The sequence below is a fragment of the Schistocerca nitens genome, chromosome 4 (assembly GCF_023898315.1).
Source record: "Schistocerca nitens isolate TAMUIC-IGC-003100 chromosome 4, iqSchNite1.1, whole genome shotgun sequence".
Taxonomy (NCBI): Eukaryota; Metazoa; Arthropoda; class Insecta; order Orthoptera; family Acrididae; genus Schistocerca; species Schistocerca nitens.
The window spans coordinates 212,687,998-212,715,833 of record NC_064617.1 but is presented as its reverse complement, the minus strand read 5'-3'; the positions used below and the strand labels follow the sequence as shown (position 1 = coordinate 212,715,833).

Below are 27,836 nucleotides of genomic sequence, written 5' to 3'. Positions count from 1 at the left end.
GAATTTTGTTCAGTCCTTTGCCACCAAATTTTAGAGAAAGTAAGTCATTGTAACATTATCAATACTGTATTTTAATGATATAGATCTTCAAATATTAACAATGTTTATACATAACCTCAGATGAGCTTTGTTTGCAATATGTACTGTTGGGGCACATTGAACCAAGCTCTCCTGGGGCACAATGAGCCATGGTTCATTGTGCCCCAGGGTGGTCCACTGTGCCCCAGGAATCTTTTAATTCTCCAATACAAGCACTCTATACTTTGTTTCCTTAGCATGGGTAAAAACATATGTGTAGGTATTTAAGGATTTTAAATTACAGACGTTCCAAAGTCCTGTTTTATATTATCAGGTTTGAAGATGGTTTGTTCATACCGCAGGAAGACAGACAGCGGTAAAACTGACCACGATGTTATGCAAGAAGCTGTACAAGATGTTCTTAATAAGGACATGGAAGTTCGCCAAGCAGCTAAATCTCATTCAATACCTTACCCTACTCTTCAACGATATGTTCAAAACATTAAATGTGGTTCCAGTGAAAGATTGACACCAAACTATGACAATTGTAAGATATTTTCTGTGGAGCAAGAGAAAGAATTAGTGGAGTATTTGTTGCATTCTTCTAAAGATATGCTTTGGTATTGACACTAAAACATGCAGGCACTTAGCAAGTCAGCTGGCTTTGAAAAATTGTCTGAAATGTCCTGAGAACTGGATGGAAGGAATGACTGGTGTAGACTGGTTCTATGGGTTCATGAAATGAAATCCCAGTTTAAGTATCCAAACCCCAGAGGGCTGCAGCTTACCCAGAGCAACGTCCTTGAATCGGTATACTGTTTCGAATTTCTTCAAAAACTTGAAAGATCTTTACTGGAGATACCCTACTTTCGCTGATGGTACAAGGGTTTTCAATCTTGATGAAACCAGTACCTCAACTGTACCAGATAGGCTTCCAAAGGTAGTGACACAAGGGGAAGTGAACAGATTTCTCAAGCTATTAGTGGAGAACATGGTGTCCTAGTGACCACCTGTTGCATAATCAGTGCAGATGGAACTTTCCTGCTCCCAGCAAAGATATTTCCTCGAGTACATTTTAAACAACATATGATAAGTAATGCACCAACAGGCACCCTGGGGTTAGCAACAAAGACTGGCTGTATGAATAGCAAACTTTTTGTGGATGTCATGAAACATTTCATCCACAAATCTAGTAGTAGCAAAGACAATCCTGTGCTTCTAATTTTAGCCAATCATGAAAGCCAATTGTCAATTGAGGTAATAGATGTAGCAAAAGCCAATGGGATGGTTATGCTAACTATATCCCCACATACCTCAAACCAAAATGCAACCTCTACATGTAGGAGTGTTCTCTTCATTCAAGGGAACTTATTACTCAACATTAAATTCAAAACTCCTACACAGGAAAGGCACTCCTCTCACTATTTATGATGTAGCTGCGCGTGTCAAAATTGCTCATGACAGATCAATGACATCCACTAACATTTGTTCGGATTTCAAGAAATGTGGAATATTTCCATCTGATGAAGACATTTTCACTGACGAAGACTTTATGGTCAGCAAAGTAACAGACAGGGTGGTGGAGGCAAACAGAACAACTTCAGATGTTAATTCTCTCCATCATATCAAGGATGCACAATCTGCAGGACAAGCTTCAGTCGATGTCAGCCAGTCACAAGATCTTCAGCAAGCAGGACCATCTGCAGTGCTTAACACCCAAACAGCTTTTCCTAATGGAGTTTCTCCTGAAATAATTCGAGGATATCCAAAAGAAAAGAGCAGAAAGAAGAGCAATAAACGTAAGAGAGGACGAAGCTTAATTGCAACTGATACACCGGAGAAAGATTTGTTGCAAGCCACAAAACATCCCAATAAAAAGATCAACTGGAAGCTTTATTAGCAGGAATCAGATGACAACATTAGTGAGGCGCATTATGAAGAGAGCGATCCCAATGTGGATGTGTCTGGTGAATCTGAGTACAACTTTGAAGACTTGAACAAATAACCAAAACAGATGATTTCGTTTTCACCAAATTTGAACTCAAAAACAAAACACCAGTTTACTACGTGGGAAAGATTTTGAAACTGAAGGATGATGCAGGAGACTAGCAGGTATCATTTTCGAGAAAAAGTGAAAAAATGGGAGGAAAGTGTTATTTTCCTCAGGTAAAGGATGAAGCTTTTGTTCCAGCTAGCAACATACTTCACGTGCTCCCCCGACCTGCTACTGACGGTGTGACAAAGAGACAAAAATCATATTTCAAATTTGGAATCAGCTTCGAGTCCATTGATGTTTGGTAATTCCAAAATAAGTTACATGATTGTGTGCCTACAGATTTAATTATATGATTCACTCATGGAATATATGTAAACATTACATTTAACATACATTTACACTTACTCTGTATGCTAGATAGGTTCTTTTAGTGAACCTGTTTCAAGTGATTCATTGTACCCCACATGTGGGGCACAATGAACCATTTACCAAATTTTCTCCAAAGGCGTGCAGCTAAAAACAATTAATGACAATGCAATCATATAAGGCCATTTGATACCAGAATGATTAAACTGTAACATCTGTAAATCACAACTCTACAATAAAATTATTGGATGAGTACCACGGAGAAATATTTTTTATCTTTCAATGTGCCCCACTCTCCCCTACTGTTGGGTTTGCGAAACCTGCTGTTGGCACATAGCCTATTCCTCTCGAGTTGTACCAAGGAGACCACTGAGCTTAAGATTCTGACACATGGATCACAATCAATGGTGACACATGCCCTCTCTTCATGAGACACTGTGGAGAGATTTGGGTATCCAGGACATTGCACAAAAACTGGTGATCAGGAACTTTATGCTACCATCACTGTTCTCCCTGCCAGCCAAATGCTACAGGATTTGCACTAGTGGACATCTGACAAGGGATCCTCCCCATCGCACCCCCCTCAGATTTAGTTATAAGTTGGCACACCGGATAGGCCTTGAAAAACTGAACACAGATCAATCGAGAAAACAGGAAGAAGTTGTGTGGAACTATGAAAAAATAAGCAAAATATACAAACTGAGTAGTCCATGCGCAACATAGGCAATATCAAGGATAAGGTGAGCCCAGGAGCGCTGTGGTCCCATGGTTAGCGTGAACAGCTGCGGAACGAGAAGTCCTTGCTTCAAGTCTTCCCTCGAGTGAAAAGTTGACATTCTTTATTTTCGCAAAGTTATGATCTGTCCGTTCGTTCATTGACGTCCCTGTTCACTGTAATAAGTTTAGTGTCTGTGTTTTGCAACCACACCGCAAAACCGTGCGATTAGTAGATGAAAGGACGTGCCTCTCCAATGGGAACCGAAAACATTTGATTGCAAGTTCATAGGTCAACCGATTCCTCCAAAGGAAAACACATCTGATATATTCTATACGACACTGGTGGTGGCATGTGCGTCACATGATAGGAATGTTGTCGACCCACCTAACTTGTACACTTGGCGAATGGGTAAAAAGATTCTTCTACCTTGCCCAATTTAGGTTTTCTTGTGGATGTGATAATCACTCCCAAAAAAGTGATGAAAACATAAGAGTTTGTCACATAAACTGAAAATAAAAAAATTAAACTTTTCGCTCAAGGGAAGTCTTGAACCCTGGACCTCTCGTTCCACAGTTGCTCACGCTAACCACGGAACCAAGGCGCTCCTGAGTGCAGATTCTCCTTGATATTGCCTATCTTGTGCATGGACTACTCTGTTTGTATATTTTGCTTATTTTTTCATAGTTCCACATAACTTCTTTCTGTTTTCTCGATTGATCTGTGTTCAGTTTTTCGAGGCCTATTCAATGTGCCAACTTATAACTAAATCTGAAGGGGGTGCGATGGGGAGGTTCCCTTGTGAGTAAAGCATCACTGCACTAGTGTGCATTACCACCCTTGGCTGTGGAGACACTCACGCTGATTAGCATTAAAAATAAAAAAATAAAATAAAAAGAACAGTTATATCACCAATCAAATGTCATGTGATTTCTTCATCACAAGTGTGGTGTTATATGTGCAGTACTTGACTCTCAACAACCAAGCACAGGTAAATGCCTCGCGCCATAGAAGTACCTTCACCGAGGAGTCAAGCAGTATATTGCTCCCTCCTACGTATATCTCGTGAAGAGACCATGAGGATGAAATCAGAGAGATTAGAGCCCACACAGAGGCATACCGACAATCCTTCTTTCCACGAACAATACGAGACTGGAACAGAAGGCAGAACCGATAGTCGTACTCTAGGTACCCTCCGCCACACACCGTCAGGTGGCTTGCGGAGTATGGATGTAGATGTAGATGTAGATAGCTGAATCTGTCCATTCAAGACAGAGACCCAACAGCTGCTCACTTAATAATCGTACAATGGGACATTTATCAAAAATTTGTTATGATTATTTAGCTGCAGTAAACTTCAGGTTTCTTGGGAATCTTCTTTAGTGTCCTGAATTTGATTACTTTGATTTTTGTCTTGCTTCCACAAGGGGGAAAGATTCCAGTTTCCTATGGATGAAGACGTCTGGGAGGAATGGGAGGATGAATGTAGCCAGCTGTCAAAAGACACTTTAAAAAAGTACAGTGATAAGTGGGTTGAATGCGGAAGAAATTCTCTGAGTGTGATGTAAGTTATTTTCAGAGAATACAATAAAATAAAAACTTTTATAGTAATATTTGCATACTACACATCCATCTTAAAAACTGTTTAACCATTCCACTTCCTTTCCTTTTCAATTTCTTTAATTCTTTCCACAATGAAACTAGAGTTTCATGATTATGTTTGATGACAGATATTTTCAGTTATATTAAGCATTATTTAACAAAACACAAAATTAAATTAAATTTGAGGAAATAAAATACACTTTTTTTTAGCTTAGTTTATTATTACCTGTTGAAACAACTGAGACAGCTACTTGATTGTTGGCATCTTTACATGTTATTCTACATCTACAGTGCAGTGTCAGATTAACAGATGATGGTTTAAATAACACAACAATAAGAGTGCTAAAAGCTTTTCTAATAACAGCATACCTGTAGATACAACTTCATGGGCAAACATGGCCGCCACAATACTTGAGAGACCAGCTCCAGCTCCCAACTCCAGCACTGTGTGTCCACTCAACGAAGTTTTGCCACTGTGCAGGAGAAAATCGGACAGCAGTAGGGCACCTCGCCACACTTGAAGGCCGACTAGTTCCAATGGTGTTGATGATTTCTGTTCTGCAAAACCATAACTGGAAGTTTTTAGATAGAAAAACCAAGAAGTCCTGATAAATGTAATTGGGATACGATAAAAGCATGTAAACGCAAATTTTATTATATTTAACCCCATTACATCCTCTTAGTCTCATTTTAGTGTTTATTGCCATTCACTCTTCTTTCAACTTTTAAGAATTGAATTTTCAGTTGTAGAAGACCACGTCATCAGTAACAAAGACTTCACTGTCTTGTTACGATTCCAGTTATCCGACAGCCATTGCCTATACAGGCTGATTATAATTAAAGTTAAACTTTCAAAATGCTGTAGAAATATTACCACTGGCCAGATTGACGTCAAATTGCAACAGTATATTATTGGAGAAGGCAGAAAACATATGGCACAAGAAAAAAAATAGTGTGAAAATTGATTAATAGAAGGCGCTGTATGTGTCAGAATACCTAAATGAAAACACCTGTCATACACACAACCCACTGAAGTTGGTGTAAACACACCAGGTACACAGTGTTTCCTCCTTTCGCATCTGCGACGTTCACCATGACTGTCTCAATGCAGGATCACACTCTGCTTGCACAGCTGTATTACAAGAATGATGACTGTACACACATCGCTCCGCAGAAGCTCCAGACACTGAAGGGTTTGAAAAAAGGCATTGGTCTGATGACTGTCGTGGATCTGGAGACAATGATTCAGAAATTCGAAAAGGCAGGTTGTTTGGTGTGCAACCTGGTAGAGGGAGGGCCACAGCAATGCAGGAAAGACAAATGGTAGTATGCAACTGTTTAGTGAACGGAGAATTGCTCGAACATTGAACATACCCATGAGCATGGTGCGTAAAATCCTACGAAACATATTTCTTTGCAATCCATTCAAAATTATCCACGTGTACGAGTTGCTTCCTGTTGACCTGCCAGCAGGAGAGACATTTGCTTTAGAATTTCTTGCTTGCATTAAAGTCGACAATGATTGGCCGCAGAAGATTTTGTGGACAGACGAAGCCCACTTCCATCTGACAAGATATGTCAATGCACAGAATTGTCAAATATGGGCAATGGAAAATCCACACGCAAACCAACCAGTATCACTCCATCCTGAAAAGGTCACTCTATGGTGCGGGTTTACCGCACCATTTACCGTAGGGCCATATTTTTTGAAGAGACAGGTGCTACCAGTCCTGTTACCTGTACCGTCACTGGTAAGAGCTATGAGTGTCTTTTGCACAACCATGTCATTCCAGCTCTCCAGCAGTGTGGATGTGATCATTTTTATGCAAGATGGCAGACCTCCGCACATTTCAAATCCAGTTAAGCAGCTGCTGAAGTGCCATTTCGGAAATGTTAGAATTATCAGCCACCATTTCCCTACAGCCTGGCCATTCCAATCACCTGATCTTAATCCATCTGACTGCTGCCTGTGGGGCTATCTGAAAGATGTTGTGTTCAGTGTTCCAACTGCAAACTTAGATGCACTGAAGTCATGCATTGTGCAACACATTCTGAACGTGACCCCGGGAACACTTTGATCAGATGCGGAACATGCTGTTTCTCGATTTCAACTTGTTGCAGAAAACGATGGCCAGCACATTGAACATGTGTTGCGCCAGTCACACGAAGATTAATAATCCAATATGATTTTGATTCACACTTTTTATGCGGTTTTTGGCCTCAGGACAATTAAAAACCGATTTTTCCTGTCCGATGTGATATGACCTTGCCGTGATGGATGGGCTTACGTAACTAACAGTATCACACCTATACACTGAGTAGTACAGTTTGTTTAGCATCAAATGTACAGTGTAGGCATTGTTGCATGATTCATTTGTCATTTGTACACGACCACTATTAAATTATGATGCTTACAGCACCATCTATTGCTACATTTTGTAAATGTTTATTTTTCTTCTGCCATGTTTTCCCCCCCTTCTCTGATAATATTCCACTGCAGTTTGACATCATTCTGACAAGTGGTGTTATTACTACAGTGGTTTGAAAGTTAAACTTTAATTATAGCCACTCTGTATATCTCCCTTCACCACAGTAATACAATGGAAAAACAAAAATTAGAGTTTAATGTTTCATTAATACCAGTGTTATAACAGATGAAGCATCGGATTGATAAACAAGGGAACAATCCATGGCATTTGTTAAAAGAAACATTCTAGAATTTGACCAAAATTACTGAGGAAATTGTGAAAAATATAAATCAGGATGGTTGGACTGTGTATGCTCAGTACTAGAGATAATAAATGAGAAGTACTATGGTACATGTCATATTGTAAGAAACCCCACAAGAATTAACTAACTGCAGCCAGCATTATTGTTATTTGATTAGATGTAGCATGAATTATGTATATCAGGTCTACTGATGTCTCAGCTGTAACTACTGTTCTGGTTTACTCAAAACTGCACAATGGGGATAAATTACAAGATCAACATAAATCAGTGTTGCAGATGCATTCACTGCTCTCACCTACATGGGACATGACCAGTTATTCACTTCATACCAGATTTCTTAAGTTCTTGACGCACAATTCTATAGATATTTTTGTTGAGATGATTTGCAGTTTCACCATCACATTTCACTGCAGTGTTAACGGTTTGTCTTGCATTAGTAACAGTTTTTGAACGATATATCTCACAGTTAATATGAAATGTACAGGGTGTCTCTTCTAAGAGTCATCAGGGGCATTTTCTCTGATGTTGCAGCAGATATTCACAATTTTGTTTTTGCATCGTATAGCAGGAGTCAGTGCAAACAAATAGTGCTCTCCGTGTTTTTCATGTGAAGCCAGTATCGACAGAAAGTGTCAGTTTGTTTCCCATTACAAACAAAATTATTTTTAAAGTGCAGCTTTATGTGCATTTTCAATAGACTGGTCCCAGATTAGTCTAGTGTGATATTCATTTCATTGATATTAATTAATAGGGACAGTAAAACATGAAGAATAAACAGCAATCCAGCAACAACTCAGTAGTGCTGCACGCTTGGTGGAAGCAGACTGAGTGAGCCAGGGCAGTTCTGTCCCTGCTGGAGTACTGGTTATTCTTCAAGTTTTACTGTCTCTGTTAATACATAGGGCCTATCAATAAAACAAATATACCACTAGACTAATCTGGGACCACTCTATCAAATGGGCTCATAAAATTCCTCTTTAGAAATAGTTTTGTTTGTAACAGGAAACAAACTGGCATTTTATGTCAATACTGGGTGTTGCATGAAAGATGTGGTGAACATATTTGTTTGGTCTGACTACAGCTACACAATGTAAAAACGAAATTGAAAACATCTGCTGAAACACCAGGGAAAATGTATCTGATGACTCGTAGGAGAGACACCCAATCTAAAGTTTTGCAATATACATGAAAAACTGACGACAACTGCAACAAAATGGCTGTGGCAAAAGAGCAATGAACTACCAACACACTTCAAAAGACACTAAACATAATGATTAACATATGTGAAAGGCAAGAGTTTTTACCAAGCAGCAGTTTATTTGCAAGCATGTGTGTATGTAAGTTAATTTAAGGTGCCGATGATTTACAGATTTTAAATATGTTTGAAAAATATGTTTCGGCACAATAGTTGTATGTTACTTCTTTACTTAAACTACTTTGGTTGGTTATTAAGTCTTTTTCTCATGGTCACCTCTCCCTTGGCAGACCCTCCAGGAGATCAAAATGAGGGACTAATCAAGAATCTTTTGCCAATTGAGTGATCATCATGACTCCTAATACCATAAGCTTCAGTTGCCATTGCTGATGATTTTTATCCAGAATTTAAGCAGTGCCTGGGATCAAACTCAGGTCATTTTCTTTAACACTCAAAGATTATAAATTCTTCCCCTCTTCCATCCCCCCCATCTATCTACCTGTGTGTTCATCATATTTTGTCACCAGTTCTGTGCGGATGCCACGTAACACCTCTCAAACAACATCAATGCAAACTTCACTCAGTTTTTATTTTATTTCCGTGCGTAGCCAGTCCCCTTACCGAACATGCTGAGCTACTGTGCCAGAGCCCCTAGACCATTGTGACCTAGTAACTTAATAACGAAATAATAACCAGGTTCATCGTAAAAATCTGTTTAAGAAGTCTACCTGCACTCTCTGAGTGTATCCACTAATCCATTAATAAAAGCCAAAATTAATTCACTCATTTCAGGAAAAATTAAAGAAAAATCTCAAAATAGCATTTTACATCAGGGAATCAAACAGTACAATAAATTTCACAAGGAAATAAAACAGATAACTGAAATCAATATGCAAAATGGCAGTTAATGCACAGTGCTTAAATAATATATACTATACAGCAAAGGATTACACAATAACACAATATAGGTCAGCAGAAACATGTTAAGCCTGGTAAAAATTCAAAAATAAAACACCTTTATATAATGCATGTTAATGGAAAATTTTATGCTCTAGATCTGTGATGGAAAATGCTAACACCCTTTCATCTCCCTAAGCTCAACATGTCTTTCATGACAAGGGCCCAATGGAATCTCTATCACATTCTATACTGAATTTGTCGCTGAGTGAGCTGCTCTTCCAGCTATAATCTGTCATGTAGATCCCCCGAACAAAAAACTGTGCCCAGCAGTAGGAAGAAAGGACAGGTCACACATGTCTACAAGAAGAATAGTAGAAGTGATCCACACAACGACCGTCCAATATCCTTGACATTTATTTGTCGTAGAATCTTAGAACATGTTCTGAGCTGAAACATAATGAGGTATCTAGAACAGAATGACCTCTTCCATGTAAACCAGCATGGATAATGAAAACACTGATCATATGAAACACAACTCATAATTTTCTCATAGGACATACTGAAAGCTTTAGATCAAGGCAGTCTGGTTGAAGCGGTATTTCATTACCAAAAAGCATTTGACTCATTGATATTACAATTATTACAATCATATGGTGTATCAGTGAAATTTGTGACTGGATTGATGACTTTTTGGTAAGCAGGACTCAGAATTTTATCTTGGATGGAAAGTCATCATCAGATGTAGAAGTAACTTCAAGTGGGCTTCAGAAAAGTGTGTTAGGACTCTTGTTGCTCATGTTGTGTATTAACAATCTTGTGGACAATATTAATAGTACCCTGAATCTTTTTGCAGATGATGCAGTTATCTATAATGAAGTACTGTCTGAATGAACATGCATAAATACTAAGTCAGATCTTGATAAGACTTCAAAGTGGTGCAAAGATAGGCAGCTTGCTTTAAATGTTCAGAAATATAAAACTGCACACTTCACAAAATGAAATAACATAGTATCCTGTAACTATAGTATCAATGAGTCACAGCTGGAATTGGCCACTCATGGAATGAGCGCACAGGCTCAGTCATGGGTAAAGCAGGTGCAGACTTCATTTTATTGGTAGAATACTGGGGAAGTGCAATCAGTCTACAAAGGTGATTGCTTACAAATCACTATTGTGACCCATTACAGAATATTGCTGAAGTGTGTGGGACCCATACCAAATAAGACTAACAGGGAATATTGAATGTACACAAAGAAGGGCAGCACAAATGATCACAGGTTTGTTTGACCCATGGGAGAGTGTCACAGAGATCCTAACAAAACTAAACTGGCAGATTCCTGAAGATAGATGTAAACCATCCTGTAAAAGTCTATTACAATTTTCAAGAACCAGCTTTAAATGATGACTCTAGAAGTATACTACAACCTCCTATGTATCGCTCACACAGGGACTGTAAGGACAAGATTGTAATAATTACAGAATGCACAGAGGCATTCAAACAATCACTCGTCACGTGCCCCATATGTGAATGGAAGGAGAAGAAACCCTAATAACTGGTACAATGGGACATACCCTCTGCCATGCACTTCATGGTGAATTGCAGAGTGTAGATGTAGATGTAATGTAAAGGGATACTGACTGAGCTCCTCAGACCGAAAATGAGAATGTACAATGAATATAATGATGAGGCAGCATTATCGTCATGGTTCTGATGTCAGCCAAAGAAATGTGTGTGTAGTGTATTACATGAGCGCAATGTGTACAATGATCTGTGATGAGATGTACACAAATGATATAACATTAGTTTTCAGAATTAACATACCTCTAAGTAAGTATAAGCCAGCATGTTTGTTAACTTTCAATTATATTTTATAGTTCTCTTAAGTTGAGATGTCTAATTTGTGGATGAAAAAGCAGCTAACCAACCAAAATTTGAGAAAGTTTTAGCCTGCACAATCACAGGAATATCAGAAAAAGAGACAAATTTGGTGCTTGTGGATCCTGGTGTGGGGACGTGTCATATTGGATGGGCATACAAAACTTCACTAGTGAACAGAAGATTATTGTTAATGTACAGTAGAGAAGAAATACTGTAACTTTATAAAAGCAGAGTCAGTCACCTTACCCAATTATCGATAATATGTCTCTTCACTGGGTTGTTTATGGACGACGCTACGGTAACCATTGTGTGGACTGGTTAGTGTGGTTTCTGGATATAAATGTTACAGAGCACCTTTACAATGAGAAAAAATGCAGCCTGCCAGGTGCCATCAAGGACTCTTCCAGACTTTTACGCAACTCTTTTTCAGAATTGGATCTGACTGCAAATATAGAGTAATCCAACTACCTCATAAAGGACAAGCCTTCTTACCCCACAGAAATATTACAGTCTGAGTAACTGTTAACTGTTTCATTGTAGTGGAAGAGATTTCTTAGTTCTGTTATATTTTTAAATGGGTATCTTTGGTTTTGTAACACATTTAATTACATTGTTTATGCACTGTAATACGCCAGAAGTTTTATAATTAATATCTTTCGTGTCTACAACCCTTCCAACACCTTAATCTGGAAGCATCCTCTCTTTTCTTGATTAAGCTTAATTTATGGACACAAACATAGTTTATCATTTACAAATGTTAGCAATTTTGTAGTTTGAAGTTAAAGAAAAAAAAAATTACATCCCACCATGACTTGTCCAAAATCATAGCACGCCTTTCATATATCACTATGCGCATGTTTTCTACAAGAATGATTCAGAGGATCAATAAATAAATATATACCTTTAGTTGACTATCTTTGCACGACCCTTTTTTTAAAATGGGACAATAATGAATATGAATTTACTACAAGACATGAAGTCAACAAGATTTAATTGCTAAACTAATTGAACAGGTAAATACTTATAGTAGCTGAAATCGTGTACTATACGACAAAAGTGGCGAGCACTCAGAAGAAAATGGCAGCTACACAGATGTGAAAATAGCATTGGGACAAAATGCACACTAAATCAAACATTTATGGATACACGTAAAGATGCAGAACTTTTAAGCTCAACTAGTTTCAAAGTAAGAATATAAACTAGGATAGATTGCTATTCACCACATACCAAAGTCATTCTTCAGACTAAACACACACACACACACACACACACACACACACACACACACACAAGGTATGTATGGGGAAAAATGTTGTAGTGCAGGAGCCTGTAAGGATACGATGGTGGGCTGCTAGGTTCAGCATCAGGAGAGATGTGCTGGGCGGAGGGGTAAAACTAGAGAAAGGAATTAAATGGGGGAGGGAAGGAGGCATATGTAGGGCTGGAACACATGCAAGCAATGGCATAGCTTGGAGACTAGTGAAGGCTGAGCCCAGGGAGGTTTGGGAATGGGTGATATGTTGCTGTGCAGGTCAGAAAAGCTGCTGCTGGTGGGAATGATCCAAATGACACAAGCTGTGAAGCTACCACTTAAGACAAGTATTCTTTGTCACATGGCGTGCTCGGCAACTGGATGGTTCTGATGCCCATTGGCCACAGTTTAGCGGTGGGCATTCATACAGACAGACCGGCTTGATAGTAGTCGTGGCTACTTAGAATGCCACACAGCGTTTGCAGCCAAGTTGGAAGACTACATGGTTGCTTTAACAGGTGGCCCTGATTTCGAAGAGTGGGAAATGACAGTGACAGGACTAGAATAAGTGGTAGTGGGAGGATGTCGGGGATAGGTATTGCATCGAGGCTTTTCACAGGTTATGCTGTTGAAAAACTAACATAAAAATAAGCATAACACCACAACTCAGACCAGATAACTACTAGAATCATTGTTTGGTTTTAAGACAGAATCAGTAAAGCAGTTTATTCTTTTGAATGTGAGGCACTTGCAAAACTAAATAAGTAGTTTTGTACAATACGTATATTCTTCATTTAACAAACTAATTTGATTGCATGGTTCCTGTTATATAATGACCAGCTTAGATGGCCAAGAATGTTAGGACGCAACTTCCAGGATTCAACAAGGTGTGCTGGACCCGGATCAAATCTGCCCAGTAGATTAACAACGAAGACCAGTGTACCAGCTGGTCCGGATGTGGTTTTTAGACAGTCTCCCACACCCGACCATGTCTCACCTCGGTTACATGACTCACAAACATTTAGAAAATGTTTGCCCATGTAATCCTCTACCACTAACATTGCCAAATCCAAAAATTAACATGCCAACCACATGACGAAGTGGGATACAGGCCAGGAAAAAGAAGAAGGTCCATTTAATATAAAAAGGGGGACAAATATTCATATTAATGAAGCCATACATTGCAGAAGTTACTACCAGGTTCATTCCTCTTGCACTGTTTTTTCTTTTCAGATATCAATACTATGCCACTAAATATTAAAATATACAAATATTTTTTCTGATGACATGGCTGTGATTGTGAAAGATGCAACATGTAATGTAATTTTTTTAGTTCCATCTGCTATTCCTACTATTCTTTGCCATCTTGCTTCCAGCTTTTTATGAAGTAGCCTTTCACTGCACTCTTGCGATTTATACATACTCTAATTAGCAACGGCCTGAGTTCTACCTCATCATCATGGTTTCTTCTTTTGCTTTGTGTATTTTAATCAATAGAGGAGTCTTGTGGCAGTACGTCATGAGCTTTCGGCCAAGCACTCCTTGATCACTGCCACGTAGAATGACTGCTGATGGGTTGCTCGTACACTCTTACATACTATAGCTGCTGGTTGTGACATCACAGTGTCACCATGTATGGGCATAGGTTGAATCCAAGTTCAATGCACTAGCTCCAACCTTGCGATCGCCAGATACCATGCCACGATGAACTCCAGGCTACCATCTCTATTTAGTGTGTTACTGGTGATTTTTGTTTTGATTACACGGTCCCAGAACCCATCAGTGTCAGTCACGACAGAGGTTTCATCAAATTTCATCTTGTGACCATGTTCTAGAGCTTGTTAAGCTAAAGCGGATTTATTGGAATAGCATAGGAGGTAAAACCTCTCATGCTCCTTCTTGTGATGTTCAATCTTATGATGGACAAACAGTGCATACTGTATCCTGAAAAATCTGCTTTAGCTGAGCACACTCTAGGAAACAATCAGTGGATCAAATCTGACAAAACCTCTGTCACAACTCGCACTAAAGGCTTCTCGGACTGTACAATTAAAAAAGCCATTGAAATGAAAATCACTTATACCAACCACCCTTAATAAAGATGGCAGGCTGCAGCTCATCTTGGTGAGAGATCCAGCGAATATGAGATGAAGCGGACACACTGAACTTGGAGTCAACGTATGCCCATATATGATGATATCATAAGCACCACTGACAACACAGCTGGCAGCTAGAGTTTATAAAGGTGTACCAGCACCCCATTAGCAGTCATTCCACTTGACAATGGCCAAGGAGTGCTAGGTTGAAAGCTTTTGACTTTTTAAGCGATTGACGTGGCTGGAAGCATGAAAACATTTTGTTCAGTATAGGGTACATCTGGTTGAAGAGAAATCCCTGAGGATCCTGCTGACCATGGGAGTACCTTCAGATCATGTAGGCAGTCCATAGAGAGATGCACCCTGTGTGGACAAGCACTATCCTGTTGAAAAATGACACAATGATACTGTCACATAACAGGTAACATACAAGGACACAGTGTGCCCATGATATATTGCTGTGCTGTTAGTGTTTCTTCAATCACTACCAATCAAGACCAGAAGTCATACCCGATGGTTCCCCACATCACGAGTAGCAAGTAACAGTAGTAACAGGGGTAACACCACTGTGTTTCTCCGAAATGTTGGAAGAATGGGACCTCTAACTTAAATTTATATCAGATGTTAACAAATTCCTCTTTTTCAGAAATGTTTTCCTTGCTATAGCCAGTCTGTATTTTATATCCTCTCTACTTTGGTCATTATCAGTTATCTTGCTGTCCAAATAGCAAAACTCTTCTACTACAATATTTTTAGTATCTCATTTCTTAATCTAATCACCCACAGCATTGCCCAATTTAATTCAACTACATTCCATTAACCTTTTTTTACTTTTACTGATGCTCACCTTACAATCTCTTTTCAAGACTCTACTCATTACATTAAATTACTCTTTGTCCTTTTCTGTCCCTAGCAGAATTACAATGTCATTAAAGTCTTTATTTTTTCCTCCTGAACTTTAATTCCTTTCCAAAATTTCACTTTTTTTCCTTTACCGCTTGCTCAGTATACAGATTGAATAACATCGGGGATAACATTTTACGCATAGTACATAAATGTTTGACTGATCTGGCCTTGTAACCCTAACCAAAACGGCCTTGCTGTGCTGGTACTGCGAACGGCTGAAAGCAAGGGGAAACCACAGCTGTAATTTTTCCCGAGGGCATGCAGCTTTACTGTATGGTTAAATGATGATGGCGTCCTCTTGGGTAAAATATTCCGGAGGTAAAATAGTCCCCCATTCGGATCTCCGGGCGGGGAATACTCAAGATGTTGCCGTTATCAGGAGAAAGAAAACTGGCGTTCTGCAGATCGGAGACACTTAAAGTAGTAAAGGAGTTTTGCTATATGGGGAGCAAAATAAATGATGATGGTCGAAGTAGAGAGGATATAAAATGTAGACTGGCAATGACAAGAAAAGCGTTTCTGAAGAAGAGAAATTTGTTAACATCGAGTATAGATTTAAGTGTCAGGAAGTCGTTTCTGAAAGTATTTGTATGGAGTGTAGCCATGTATGGAAGTGAAACATGGATGATAAATAGTTTGGACAAGAAGAGAATAGAAGCTTTCGAAATGTGGTGCTACAGAAGAATGCTGAAGATTAGATGGATAGATCACATAACTAATGAGGAGGTATCGAATAGAATTGAGGAGAAGAGGAGTTTGTGGCGCAACTTGACAAGAAGAAGGTACCGATTGGTAGGACATGTTCTGAGGCATCAAGGGATCATGAATTTAGCATTGGAGGGCAGTGTGGAGGGTAAAAATCATAGAGGGAGACCAAGAGATGAATACACATAAATGTTGAGTGCTGTCTGTAAAACATCTCACCCATAATTTATGCCTCTTAATGCAAATACACCTGAAAACATGGCAGCACTTATTCCCTTCCCATTGTCTTCACAGAATGAATCAGGCACAGGAATAAAGATGCTAGACTTCCAATTGAGACGACCAGGATCCTGGTCATCCAGAACTACTTTTTTATGTTCATTTAAGTTGAATGCTTGGGTGGTTGCTCTGAAAAGGCTACAGTCGATTTCCTGCCACGAATCTTGTCCATTCTGAGCATGTACTCTGTATCTAACAGCCACAGTGTAGCAACACTGTTGACAGTACTGCACCATACCAGTATAACCAAGTAACGAAACGACCAGAATGCTGTTACAAATGCCATAGTTGACGTCAATGGCAGGTGCTGCTGTAAAGTTGTAATCAGAAAGGCTGCCCACCATTAATACTCTGACATTTTCAACAAGTGTGAGAAAAATACAAGAGACTGGAAAATTGCAAGTAGGTATTGTATTTTCCATCTGGAGTCGTTTCCAAAATTGTAGCACGTACGTACAGCCAAGTGCATTTTCAGTGTTTCTTACATCTTACTGTACATACAATAAAATTTATGGTACTAAGAACTTAATTGTACATATAATAGACCTCCTGAATGTTGTTGTCGTGGTCTTCCATTAAAAAAATAGTTTGATATAGCTCTCTATGCTAATTCATCCCGTGTAAACCTCCTCATCTTGCCATAACTACCACAAACTAGATACATTTGAACTTCCTTACTGTATTCAAGCCTTGGTATCCCTCTACAATTCTTGCCCCAACACTTCTTTCCATTACCAAACTGGCAATTCCCTGATGTCTTCAGATGTCTCCTACAACTGATCCTGTCTTTTAGTCAAGTTGGGCTATAAATTTCTATTTTCCTCCAATTCTATTCAGTAACTTCTCATTTGTTCTACCCATCTAATCTTCAGCATTCTTCTACAGCACTACTTATTGTCTTCTGATCAATGTATCAGTTACTCTGTATTTCTGCCTCATATCAGTTCAGAAGGATGTAGGTTGCAGTAAGTACTGGGAGATGAAGAAGCTTGCACAGGATAGAGTAGCATGGAGAGTTGCATCAAACCAGTCTCAGGACTGAAGACAACAACAACATTAGGTACCAGAACTGGATGCTGGCTGTCCATGCTTGGTTCGAATGGTTCTCTTTCAAGAGAACTCCTTTTGTGATGCACGGCATGGTGTGACTCTGTTGGTGGATTTCTTAATGAAATGTGGAACACAATCACCATTCCAAAACAGTCTCTAATTTCTACAGCCCACAGTCCTCGAACTGGACTTAGGTTCGGTCTTGAAAAATGATCAGTTTGCCGTCTTATTTAACATATTAAGTGCTCTGCATGTGCAATACAGTGTTGGCTAATGGGTTACATAACTAATTATGATACCAAACACAATCTGAAGCAACTTCACTGCCTTGTTCTCAAACTTTAAAGCTATACACTATCGAAACTATGAATCTGTGAACAGGGGACTCCCTCCTGTAAAATGACCAGTTTGCCATTCTGGGCAACATATTAAACACGGACAGTGTTTTTTTCTTTTTTGCCTATATCCTATATGCTCCTAAATACTGTCATTTCCAGTAATTCAGAATTATTGTAATAGTCTCTCATGATCTGATCAAATCACAATCACTGTCACGGTGGAGTTCCTTGCAGATATTCTATCTACCGTGTCAATCTGATCAGCTACAAGATTTACAAACAAATACTTAAAAACCATTTAAAAGGAACGCATTGCACGACTATTCCAAACTGATATCACTGATGAAAAATGTTGTTGTTTGAGCATTTGTTGGAGTAATTACATTTATTTTTGTTTTCGCAACATGTACAAGCTTAGGATCTGCATGCAGTATGTCTGAATGTTTTTGTTAATTAGTTTATAAAATATTCTCATTACAGCTAAACAGTAACTCTCTGATAATATTTAACCAAATGGATACACCACCACTGTCTCTCTGTAATTTTTTAAAGATTCAATCTATTCTTTTATCACCCTAATTGTCTTTATCATTACAAGCTAATCAACATCATGACTTAGGATACCTAAATGGCGAAGTGCAATCTCTCTTCTGCTAATATAAACAGCAACAAATTTTCATATATGAGGCTACCTGTGAACTGGGTGTACATATCTAATTTCATTGAATGTGTTGTACTAAATACATTGGCCAGTAAACCACATTAATGACAGCTATTTTGTAGGAATACACATTGTTTACCAAAGAAAATGGAGGCACCACAAAAACACCCAGTAAAATTAAGAAACACTAGAACAGCTTCATCTGCGGTTTTGATAATGCAGTACAGTGAAAGAGGATGCTGAGCTTACTGTAACCGAGGTTTCCAAAATCTATACTAATTTTTATAAATAAGTTTCTTCTGTTGAACTGGGTGGCTAGCTACAAGAATCATATTCTTTTGTTAAATATCATTTTCCAGAGTCTGAACACAACTCTCAGTTATTCTATCCTTACATGAACGTTTCCTGTCCCCTTAACAAAAGTTTGCTTTGCTTTCATGTAATTACTTTACTTTCATATGACTCACTCTCTCTTTAAGCCAATAAATTTCATATAATACTAACAGTAACTTTCTAAATCAGCTCCCTCCTATCTGTACAACCACCATCTTACCCTTCATATTATATTTCCAGCTACTATTACCATCTGGTGGATTGAAGACTCATATCTATGCTAATACTGCATCATTACTGTCCAGGATACCCACTTCTATATGCTGGATGTCTCCAACAGCCACGTTTTATAATTAATTATTTTCCCAGATCTCTCTCTTTCCCCCCCCCCCCTTCCCCCCACTCCACCTCTCCCTCCACCACTCCACCCCTCTACATACTACAATAAGCAGCTGTTCTCAGGAGTTCTAAATTACTTCAAATGAAATTCACTCTTCTAAAACTAAAAAGAAGTTTAAGTAAAATTAACAGCAATCAGTTTCACTTGTATCACTTCAGCAGACTAAAATTCATTCACACATCGTGCTCAGAAAATCCCATCATGAAGGAGAGCCCTTAGGGATGTAGAATGAATCAAGTTATACATTACAAAATTATGAGATAGGTGCTAGCCAGGACTTACTGCCAGGAAGTAACATGTTTAGTACTCCCAATAAACATACAAGTAAGTACAGATTCTGACTTTGCTTTTTGGATTACTAGTTTCTTCTTTGGGTAGGAAAGAGGGGTAGTTTGGGGACAATTAAACAAGGATGAGAGGGACCTACCCATTATTGACATGGTTGTAAATCTGAATACACTAGCACAAGTGTTATTGATTGTTAGTACACTTTACACACTTGGGTTCTACTTGTTGTATAACTTGATTCACTCCACATTCCTCTAGGGTCTCCTTCATGACTGGACTTATGGTACACAATGGGTAAGTGGATGAAGGCACATAATAGGCCTAGCGCAGAGGATGAAAAGTTTTTCCTTACTATTTTTGAAATATAATTATAAAATTAGGAGCTGTTGAACAGAAGAACAATAAAAACAATTTGTAACAGATGGTTATCAGTAAATTAGTTCTGTTGACTTCACAAAAAATTAGCACCCATTGCACCAACAGGTCTGCCAGAATGAGGCAACTAATGTATTCACTTAAAATCACTGCCAATAGAAAATACAGAAATGTAGATAAGCCTTCGCAGAAATCATACTGACAACGACAGAAATGCTTTTATAAACAGCAGATTACCAATTAATAAAAAGCCATCTTGTGATGTGCTATCCCGCCTTTGCAAAATGAAGTCACCGTCTTCGTCCACCTCTGCATCTTTATGTCCTTCAATGAATGATAGATCTTTTGACAGTCTGAAGGTGAATCTTGTGACCACATCTGTGTAAATATTTGTAACAATTAGTGGCACGCATGTAACACGGGCATAAAGGTAAAAACAGTTCACCCAACGACTTTTGAAATTTTCAAATACATTGCATGGGCAATTTTATTCTGATTTAATAATAATTTAATTCGCAAACACGCTAACTTTCTTGTGACAATGAAGGATTGGCAGTACGGTCCACTTCGCTTTGTAGGTGAAGTTCTGACGAAATTTTGAACTCATCGTCACACATCTGGAAATTCTATGTCCTACACAATTAGCAGGCTCCTATGACAGATTTTTTTGGAAAATGTGTATAACTTCCAAGTAACAGCCCCAACAAACACGTACACTCAACTATAAGATACGCTTACTACAAGTTAGACTTCTTTAACTATTATGGCACAGTAAGAGAATCTTTATTGTACTTAATAATGGGACAAGCATGTTTCTGTGCCAAATTAAAAATAATTTTTGGCATTGACATGTTTATTCGTGCCAACAGGAAATTACATCAGATGGAACAGGAACTAACGGGAATGTGAAATTTTGCTTAAAATAGGAGTAAGCTTAGTTTTGCAAGTTTAAACAAACGAAAGCTACTTTCTCTTCGTCAAATGACTGAAATAAATTTCTGAAGCTTATTCATAACAGGTTTAATCTTTCTTCTGACCACCAGACGCAAACGTTTTATCACATGGCGTACTTCGGCCAATGACGTTTCACCACGAGTCGATGCCGCCGAAGCATCTTTGCAGCCACGTTTCATCTTCGTTTCTCACTCTTGTAAGTTCAGAACTGCACTGTACTGTTAGGACTGCGTGAGTGGGAAACGGAGACAAGATGTTGAAGCTGTGTTTTATTGTGTGCCTGGTTGGTAGTGTGTGGAGCAGCACGGATATTAAAACTGATGAGGGCGTTTTAGTCCTTAATAAAGATAATTTTGAGGCGGCAATTTCTGATACGGAATTTATACTTGTAGAATTCTGTAAGTATTATTGCTACTTGTTTACGTGTTGTGGGGTAATGATTACGTGGAAGTTCCAACCATTTCGACGTTGAAAGTAGCTACCAAGTTTCATGTTTGTAAAAAGGGTGCATATTCATTTGTCTATTAGCGTTTGCTGCAAATGGCACCGGTACAAATTGGTGAGTAATGTGACGAATGTTTGTTGCAGATGCTCCGTGGTGTGGACACTGTAAGTCTCTTGCACCTGAATATGCAAAAGCAGCGAAGAAGTTGGAAGAAAAGCAATCGGCTATCAAGTTAGCTAAGGTAGATGCCACAGAAGAAACAGATTTAGCGGAGAAACATGGTGTTAGAGGCTACCCAACGCTGAAGTTCTTCCGTAAAGGATCACCTGTTGACTACACAGGTTAGTAATATTGAAGTTTACTCTATTACGTGGACACGGGTTTTATGTTCGTATCACCAGTGATATCCTTTCTGACAGACTATTTCTGTGTAGTTTTAGAAAATTGTACAGTTTGTGAGCAGTGTGACATATTGATATGTTCTGCGAACATCTTTATCTAAAGAAAATTTAACGTGTGGTTTTGCATGACTGTTTTGCATAAATGTTTGTGGCTCACGTGGCAAATAGAGCGAAAATGGAAAAAAAACTTGTCAACTGCTGTTAATCTTGGATTTCTTTTCATCTGTTTCTCGAGTCAGACATGTCACAGGGAATTTAGCTTAAGATATTAAAGTTGGATTGATGCAATATAAGTAGTAAATTTTCTCAATGATTGTTTTACAAGATTTTTATGTGTAATTCAGCAGGTTAGAGTAAGAATTCAGTAAAACAAGGAAGGAGTGTAGGCAGATGAAAATTGGTATCAATTTTCTTCACAACAATAAACTGGGTGTGCAAAATGGATGTTCCACAGATTTTGGAAAGAATACGCTGTAATGAACAGCTAATCTTGGTTTAACATTTTTCCAAACAATGTACCTGCTGGAGAGTCAGAATAGATAAAAAGTGCCTTCTTTGAAAGTGTTGAGGCCACGTATCAATTTCAGGCCATATCTGCAAGTGTGACATCAGTATTTGAGCTTGGGAGAGGGGAGGTGCTCCTTTACAAAGGGAAGAGGATGATTAAAGGAAACAAAGTGCAATTTATCACAAAATAAAACACAAAACAGGATTTATTAATCACCAAATGCACTTGACGTACTAAGACTTTATAGGGTCATTCCAAATTAACTTGACCAGTGGTCCCCACTTGACCTCTGATAATAAAATGTTACTGAGAGGTTCGGTTTTAATAGGAGACTGCGAGAAGTTCCGTGAGGCCTAAGACAGTTTTGGCATAATTTAAGACAGCTTAAAACTGAAACTAGTAATGTAATGAAAAAGGAAAGAATGCCCAACACTCAAATGTCGAGGCTGTCATTCACAGTATTTGAGCCAAAGTTTGAGTTCGGGCATTGTGACAATCTTTGAAGTATTTTTTGACTGCAGTGACTTTTTGGACAAACAAAGTCCTTTACAGGGCCTGTAGTTATTTTACTGATAAGTTCCCTATTAATTCTACCAATCTGCAGCACTTTTGTGTTCTAAAATTTGTTACTATGTAAACAGACCATCAAATTTTTGTCAGATTTGTTCATATTTTGATATATTCTTAAAAATTAATCATTTATATTTCACTGTAGAGAACAGACTTTTTGTACTAGAATAGGTCTTGTATTTGACCTTATGGGTAATATGGATAAATATGTTGGAAAATAATACTCTTAAATATTTGGAAAGGGTTATTTTAGGATATTCTGTAAGAGATCTCTAAAGATGTGTGTGTAGTAGTTAATTATTTAATCTGTTACATGTAAAATAAGCGAAAGGTAACCACTCAACCTATACAGACCCCTGTGTAGAGCACAGAAATTGATAGGAGTATAGCCTTTCCCAGAAGTTTTTGTTTTTACAGATAAGTCCATTTACTGCATTTTTATTCCATCTAAATGTGTCATCCTTGCAGCAGCGTAAAATTGTGCTTGTTATCAGAAAGAGCTTTTCACCCCTGGCATTGCTAATATAATCACCTACAATTTTAGGTCTAAACGATGACTGACAACCTTAGCTGCCGACAGGTGTTGTTGATATACCTCGATGTGGACAGCTGAAAATGTGTGCCCCGACCGGGACTCGAACCCGGGATCTCCTGCTTACATGGCAGACGCTCTATCCATCTGAGCCACCGAGGACACAGATGAATAGCGCGACTGCAGGGACTTATCCCTTGCACGCAGGTACAATACATATGTAGAATTGTGGACAGTTGGGAATGTGGGTCTCACGGGAAGCGTGCAAGGGATAAGTCCCTGCAGCCGCGCTATTCATCTGTGTCCTCGGTAGCTCAGATGGATAGAGCGTCTGCCGTGTAAGCAGGAGATCCCGGGTTCGAGTCCCGGTCGGGGCACAAATTTTCAGCTGTCCACATCGAGGTATATCAACACCTGTCGGCAGCTAAGGTTGTCAGTTAGTCATCATTTATTCCAGGGGAAAGCTGCACGGTCATCAACAGTAACTGTTCTTTCGAGAACAAGTTACTGTCTTCATAGACATTTTAGGTCTATTTTTTTTACCATACTGGTTGAAACTGTTAATTCAAAACCCACCTATTGCGATGGCCACCTTTGGAGCAGATGTTAACATTTGCAAATTTCAACATCTGAAGGATCTCAAATTTTTTCCTTCAACACAGTGAAATAATTGACTTTCAGTTTACAGGAGAACTTACATACTTCTTGGCCAGTTCTTTGGTTTCTTGTGAATCCCATTGTGACATACTATACACAAATCTTTCGAACTTTTTAAATGTATGTACTATTGCTATGTAATGAACACATCAGCCGCTTTCTAATGAGATGTTTTTTTTTCCTTCCATACATATTGCAACAAGACATTTGCAAGAACTGTCGGACGCAAGGCTTAGTGATAAACAACTGAACCTGTTTCAGGGTTCTAACTGGTGTAGTTTCAGTAGTCATTGTTGGTCAGGTTGGAATTCATTGTTACTTTCTTTCTATGCACTGATGTACATTTTTAAACTGGTATGAATTTTGTCTGTCTGTCTGTCTAAGCTAATTAGTTCTGCAGTTTGTACAGTCTTTTTCTCATCCCATTTTAGTTTAACACCATTGTAGTTGGACTGAGTATAATGGCCCAACTTGGTGTTTTAGTGACCAGCTACAGTTGCAGTTTCTTGGGATTTCTCGCTTTAACTGTCTCTATCAAGCAAATTTTCAACCACGTTGACATGATCACGGATCCTGGAGCTGACACTTCCCCTCCTCATCTCATTTCTTTCGTTAATTCGTTGTGAATCATGGGACTCATAACAAAGTAGTTTAGTCTGTTCAAACCATAATCATCATCATAATCTCAACAATTACTGAAGAAATTTTTGAACCATGCACATTGGTGAGGACCAAATCTAGATCTGTCCTGCACGAAGAAAGTTTAATTAAAAATCTCCGTGCTAATACACCTTGAAGCTGCTTACTACACAAAACAGTTCTATTTTTATTGTAGGCTTGACAGCAAGGTTTGTAACAAATTACTCAGTGTGTCCTTGGACTTCTAATTCCTTGGCTGTATTAAACAGGCAGACTCGGATGATTTGTACTGATGTACTAAGACACATCCACACAGTTGTTTAGACACACATTTAACGTGTACATTGTTTTAGTGGATGATTGTAGCTACAAACAATTTAAAACATGTAATGTATAGTAACCCGTTAGCTCTTCTGAATTATTTTCATCCCAAATTTAGTGCCACAATGACTTGACGGTTATGATTAGGATAGGTAAAAAGTAAAAATATTGCCAAATATACACAATTAAAACCAAAAAATAACAATCAAATATTAAACGTGACATTTATGAACATTTGACACTATTTGGCGAACAAATATTTTAAACCCATCCAGATGGTCTCCAAAAGAAACAAAATCTTCACCAATACAAAAAGAACTGCTTTTTCTACAAAATAAAGGAAATTGGTGGTGGTTGTGATGATGTGTAACAATAAGACACAAGCTTATGTACAAATTTCATGCAAAGCTTTTATGGCATATTTATATCTTAATTGCTTACTTACAAATAAATGTTGTATTTGGCTGGAATTGATAAAGTAAATTCTCTGTAGAACTAATAAGGGGCTTTCAGTATACTTCTGTACAAAAATTGATTTGAAAACTTGCGAACTTCAATGCGAGATGCTTTTAATTGTTTTTGCAATGAAACTTTTGTCTCAGTCTGGCAGAAAACCTGGAGAGATTCTGGTTGTATGTGAAGTACACCAGTGGCAAGATGCAATTGGTACCATCACTATGTGATGACAGTGGTGATGTTACTCCAAGGCCTCTGGTCCTGATTGTATACCACTTGCGTTCCTTTGAGTATACTTCACAATCATTTACAACTGATTTCTTGTCGAAGGGTCTATGCCTTAAGAATGGAAAGTTGCAGAGGCCACACCAGTACCCAACAAAGGAAATAGGATTAATCTGATGAATTACAGACTCATCACTAACCAATTTGCTGTAGAATATTTTAACATATACTTTGTTCGAACATTATGAATTTTTCTTCTTTCTTGGCTCTACAGCTAATGATGAGCCTTGCCCTCTTCTACAATTTCCTTTAATTTCTCTTGGTCCTTTGCCAATACTCTCCAGTTTCTATAGCCCATCTTCCTAAGATCTTCGATTACTCCATCTTCCTGTCTTGCTCTTGGTCAACCATGTCCTCTCTGCCCCCCCCCCCCCCCTTCCAGCTTTCCTTGTATTATTCATTTTGGTACTTCTGTATCATTCATGTGAGCCCCATGTCCTGCCCACCTCAGTCTGGATGATTTCACTATCCTGATCGGTTGGTCTTTGTATATGATATACATCTCATGGTTGTATCTCCTACTCCATCTTCCTCTTTCACAGATTGGGCCGATAATTCGTCGTAAGTACCTTTATTTCAAATGCATCAAGTATTTCAATATTGTTGGTTATTAATGTCCAGGTTTCAGAGGCATATGTAAGGTCTGGTTTTATAAGTGATTTATAGATAGTTAATTTAGTGGTACAAGTCAGGAGCCTTGAGGATAGAAGTCTTGTTAGGGCAGAACAGGCTCTGTTGGCTAGTATTAATCTCTGCTTAATTTCATAGGAGGTATCATTTAGATGGGTAACTGTTGAGCCCAATACTTGAAATGTTCAACTTTTCTCAAACGTATAATTACCCACAGTTATTGCATTTGGCATATTTTCTCTGTGCTTTTCCAGCTGCCATATATATTTTGTTTTTTTGTTAATTAATAATTAACCCCAAGTTCCTACTAGCCTGTTTGAGAGCCATAAATGTCTCTTCCATTGGTTTTTGTGTTCTTGCTGCTATATCTATGCCATCCGCATAGTCCAGTATCTGCACTGATTTAAGGGAGATCGTTCCCCTATTCAGAAGGTTTGTTTTTCTCATCACCCTCTCCAGGGTGGCATTAAAGAGAAGACATGCCAATGCATCCCCTTGTTGCACTCAGTTTTTAACATGCAATGTATTGGACATTATTCCTCTTATTCTTATACTACCTTGTGTTTTGCTCATTGTAATTCTCACCAGCCATACCAACTTTCTCGAGATTCCCAGTTCATCTAGAGCCTGATACAACGGCTCTCTATTTATGCTATCATAAGCTGCTTTGAAATCTATAAAGAGGTGATGCAGGCAAATCCCGTATTCGTTTCTTTTCCCCCAGAATTTGTCTTAAGGTGAATATTTGATGTATAGTTGACTTCCCGGGGAGAAATCCACATTTTTACAGCCCTGTCTCCCTCTGTATGATTGGGAGGATTCTGTCGAATGGTATATTAAAGAATATTTTATATCCCAGATGTAGTAGTGTGATCCCTCTGTAATTGCCACACTCTATCTGATTTCCTTTCTTATATATGGGACATAGGATACCCTCTTTCCATTGTTGGGCATTTTCTCTTCCCCCACCCCCTATTCTGGTGACCATTTTCAGAAGGCTTCATTCCAGCTTTCTGCCTCCTTGCTTAAACAGTTCTGGTCAAATACCATCTGTCCCTGCCGCCTTGTTGTTTTTCAGTTTCTTCATGGCAGTTTTCACTTTTTTTTATATTTGGTGGGGCAGTGTTGCCGTCTGGGTCCTCTTCCCATTTGTTTCTATTGTATTCCCTGGTATTGTTATTCTAGAATTGAGGAGACCATAAAGAAACCTGCAGCATCTTTCGCATATTCCCTACTCTTCACTTATTATAATCCCTGTCTCATCTCTTATTAAGCTTGTTTTACTACCAAAAGGCTTCCATGCCACATTCACCTCCCTATAGAATTTTCTTATTTCAGTTTTGCTTCTCATGAG

At 38.5% G+C, this 27,836-nt stretch overlaps 2 protein-coding genes across 2 annotated transcripts in view; one reads left to right on the top strand and one right to left on the bottom strand.

The window, feature by feature from the left end:
* Window positions 1–20,937, bottom strand: part of LOC126253180 (methyltransferase-like protein 22) — a 49,381-nt gene extending 28,444 nt beyond the window's left edge. The window contains exons 1-3 of the mRNA XM_049954341.1: window positions 20,614–20,937; window positions 20,322–20,462; window positions 5,067–5,255 (exon numbers count right to left, since the gene is read on the bottom strand). Coding sequence (XP_049810298.1) covers window positions 5,067–5,255; window positions 20,322–20,462; window positions 20,614–20,701 — 418 coding nt within the window. The 5' untranslated portion in view covers window positions 20,702–20,937. The remainder of the gene's footprint in view (window positions 1–5,066; window positions 5,256–20,321; window positions 20,463–20,613) is intronic.
* Window positions 20,938–21,199: 262 nt separating this feature from the next.
* The window catches only part of LOC126253179 (protein disulfide-isomerase), a 32,119-nt gene continuing 25,482 nt past the window's right edge, over window positions 21,200–27,836 (top strand). Inside the window, exons 1-2 of the mRNA XM_049954340.1 lie at window positions 21,200–21,436; window positions 21,627–21,824. Coding sequence (XP_049810297.1) covers window positions 21,292–21,436; window positions 21,627–21,824 — 343 coding nt within the window. The 5' untranslated portion in view covers window positions 21,200–21,291. The remainder of the gene's footprint in view (window positions 21,437–21,626; window positions 21,825–27,836) is intronic.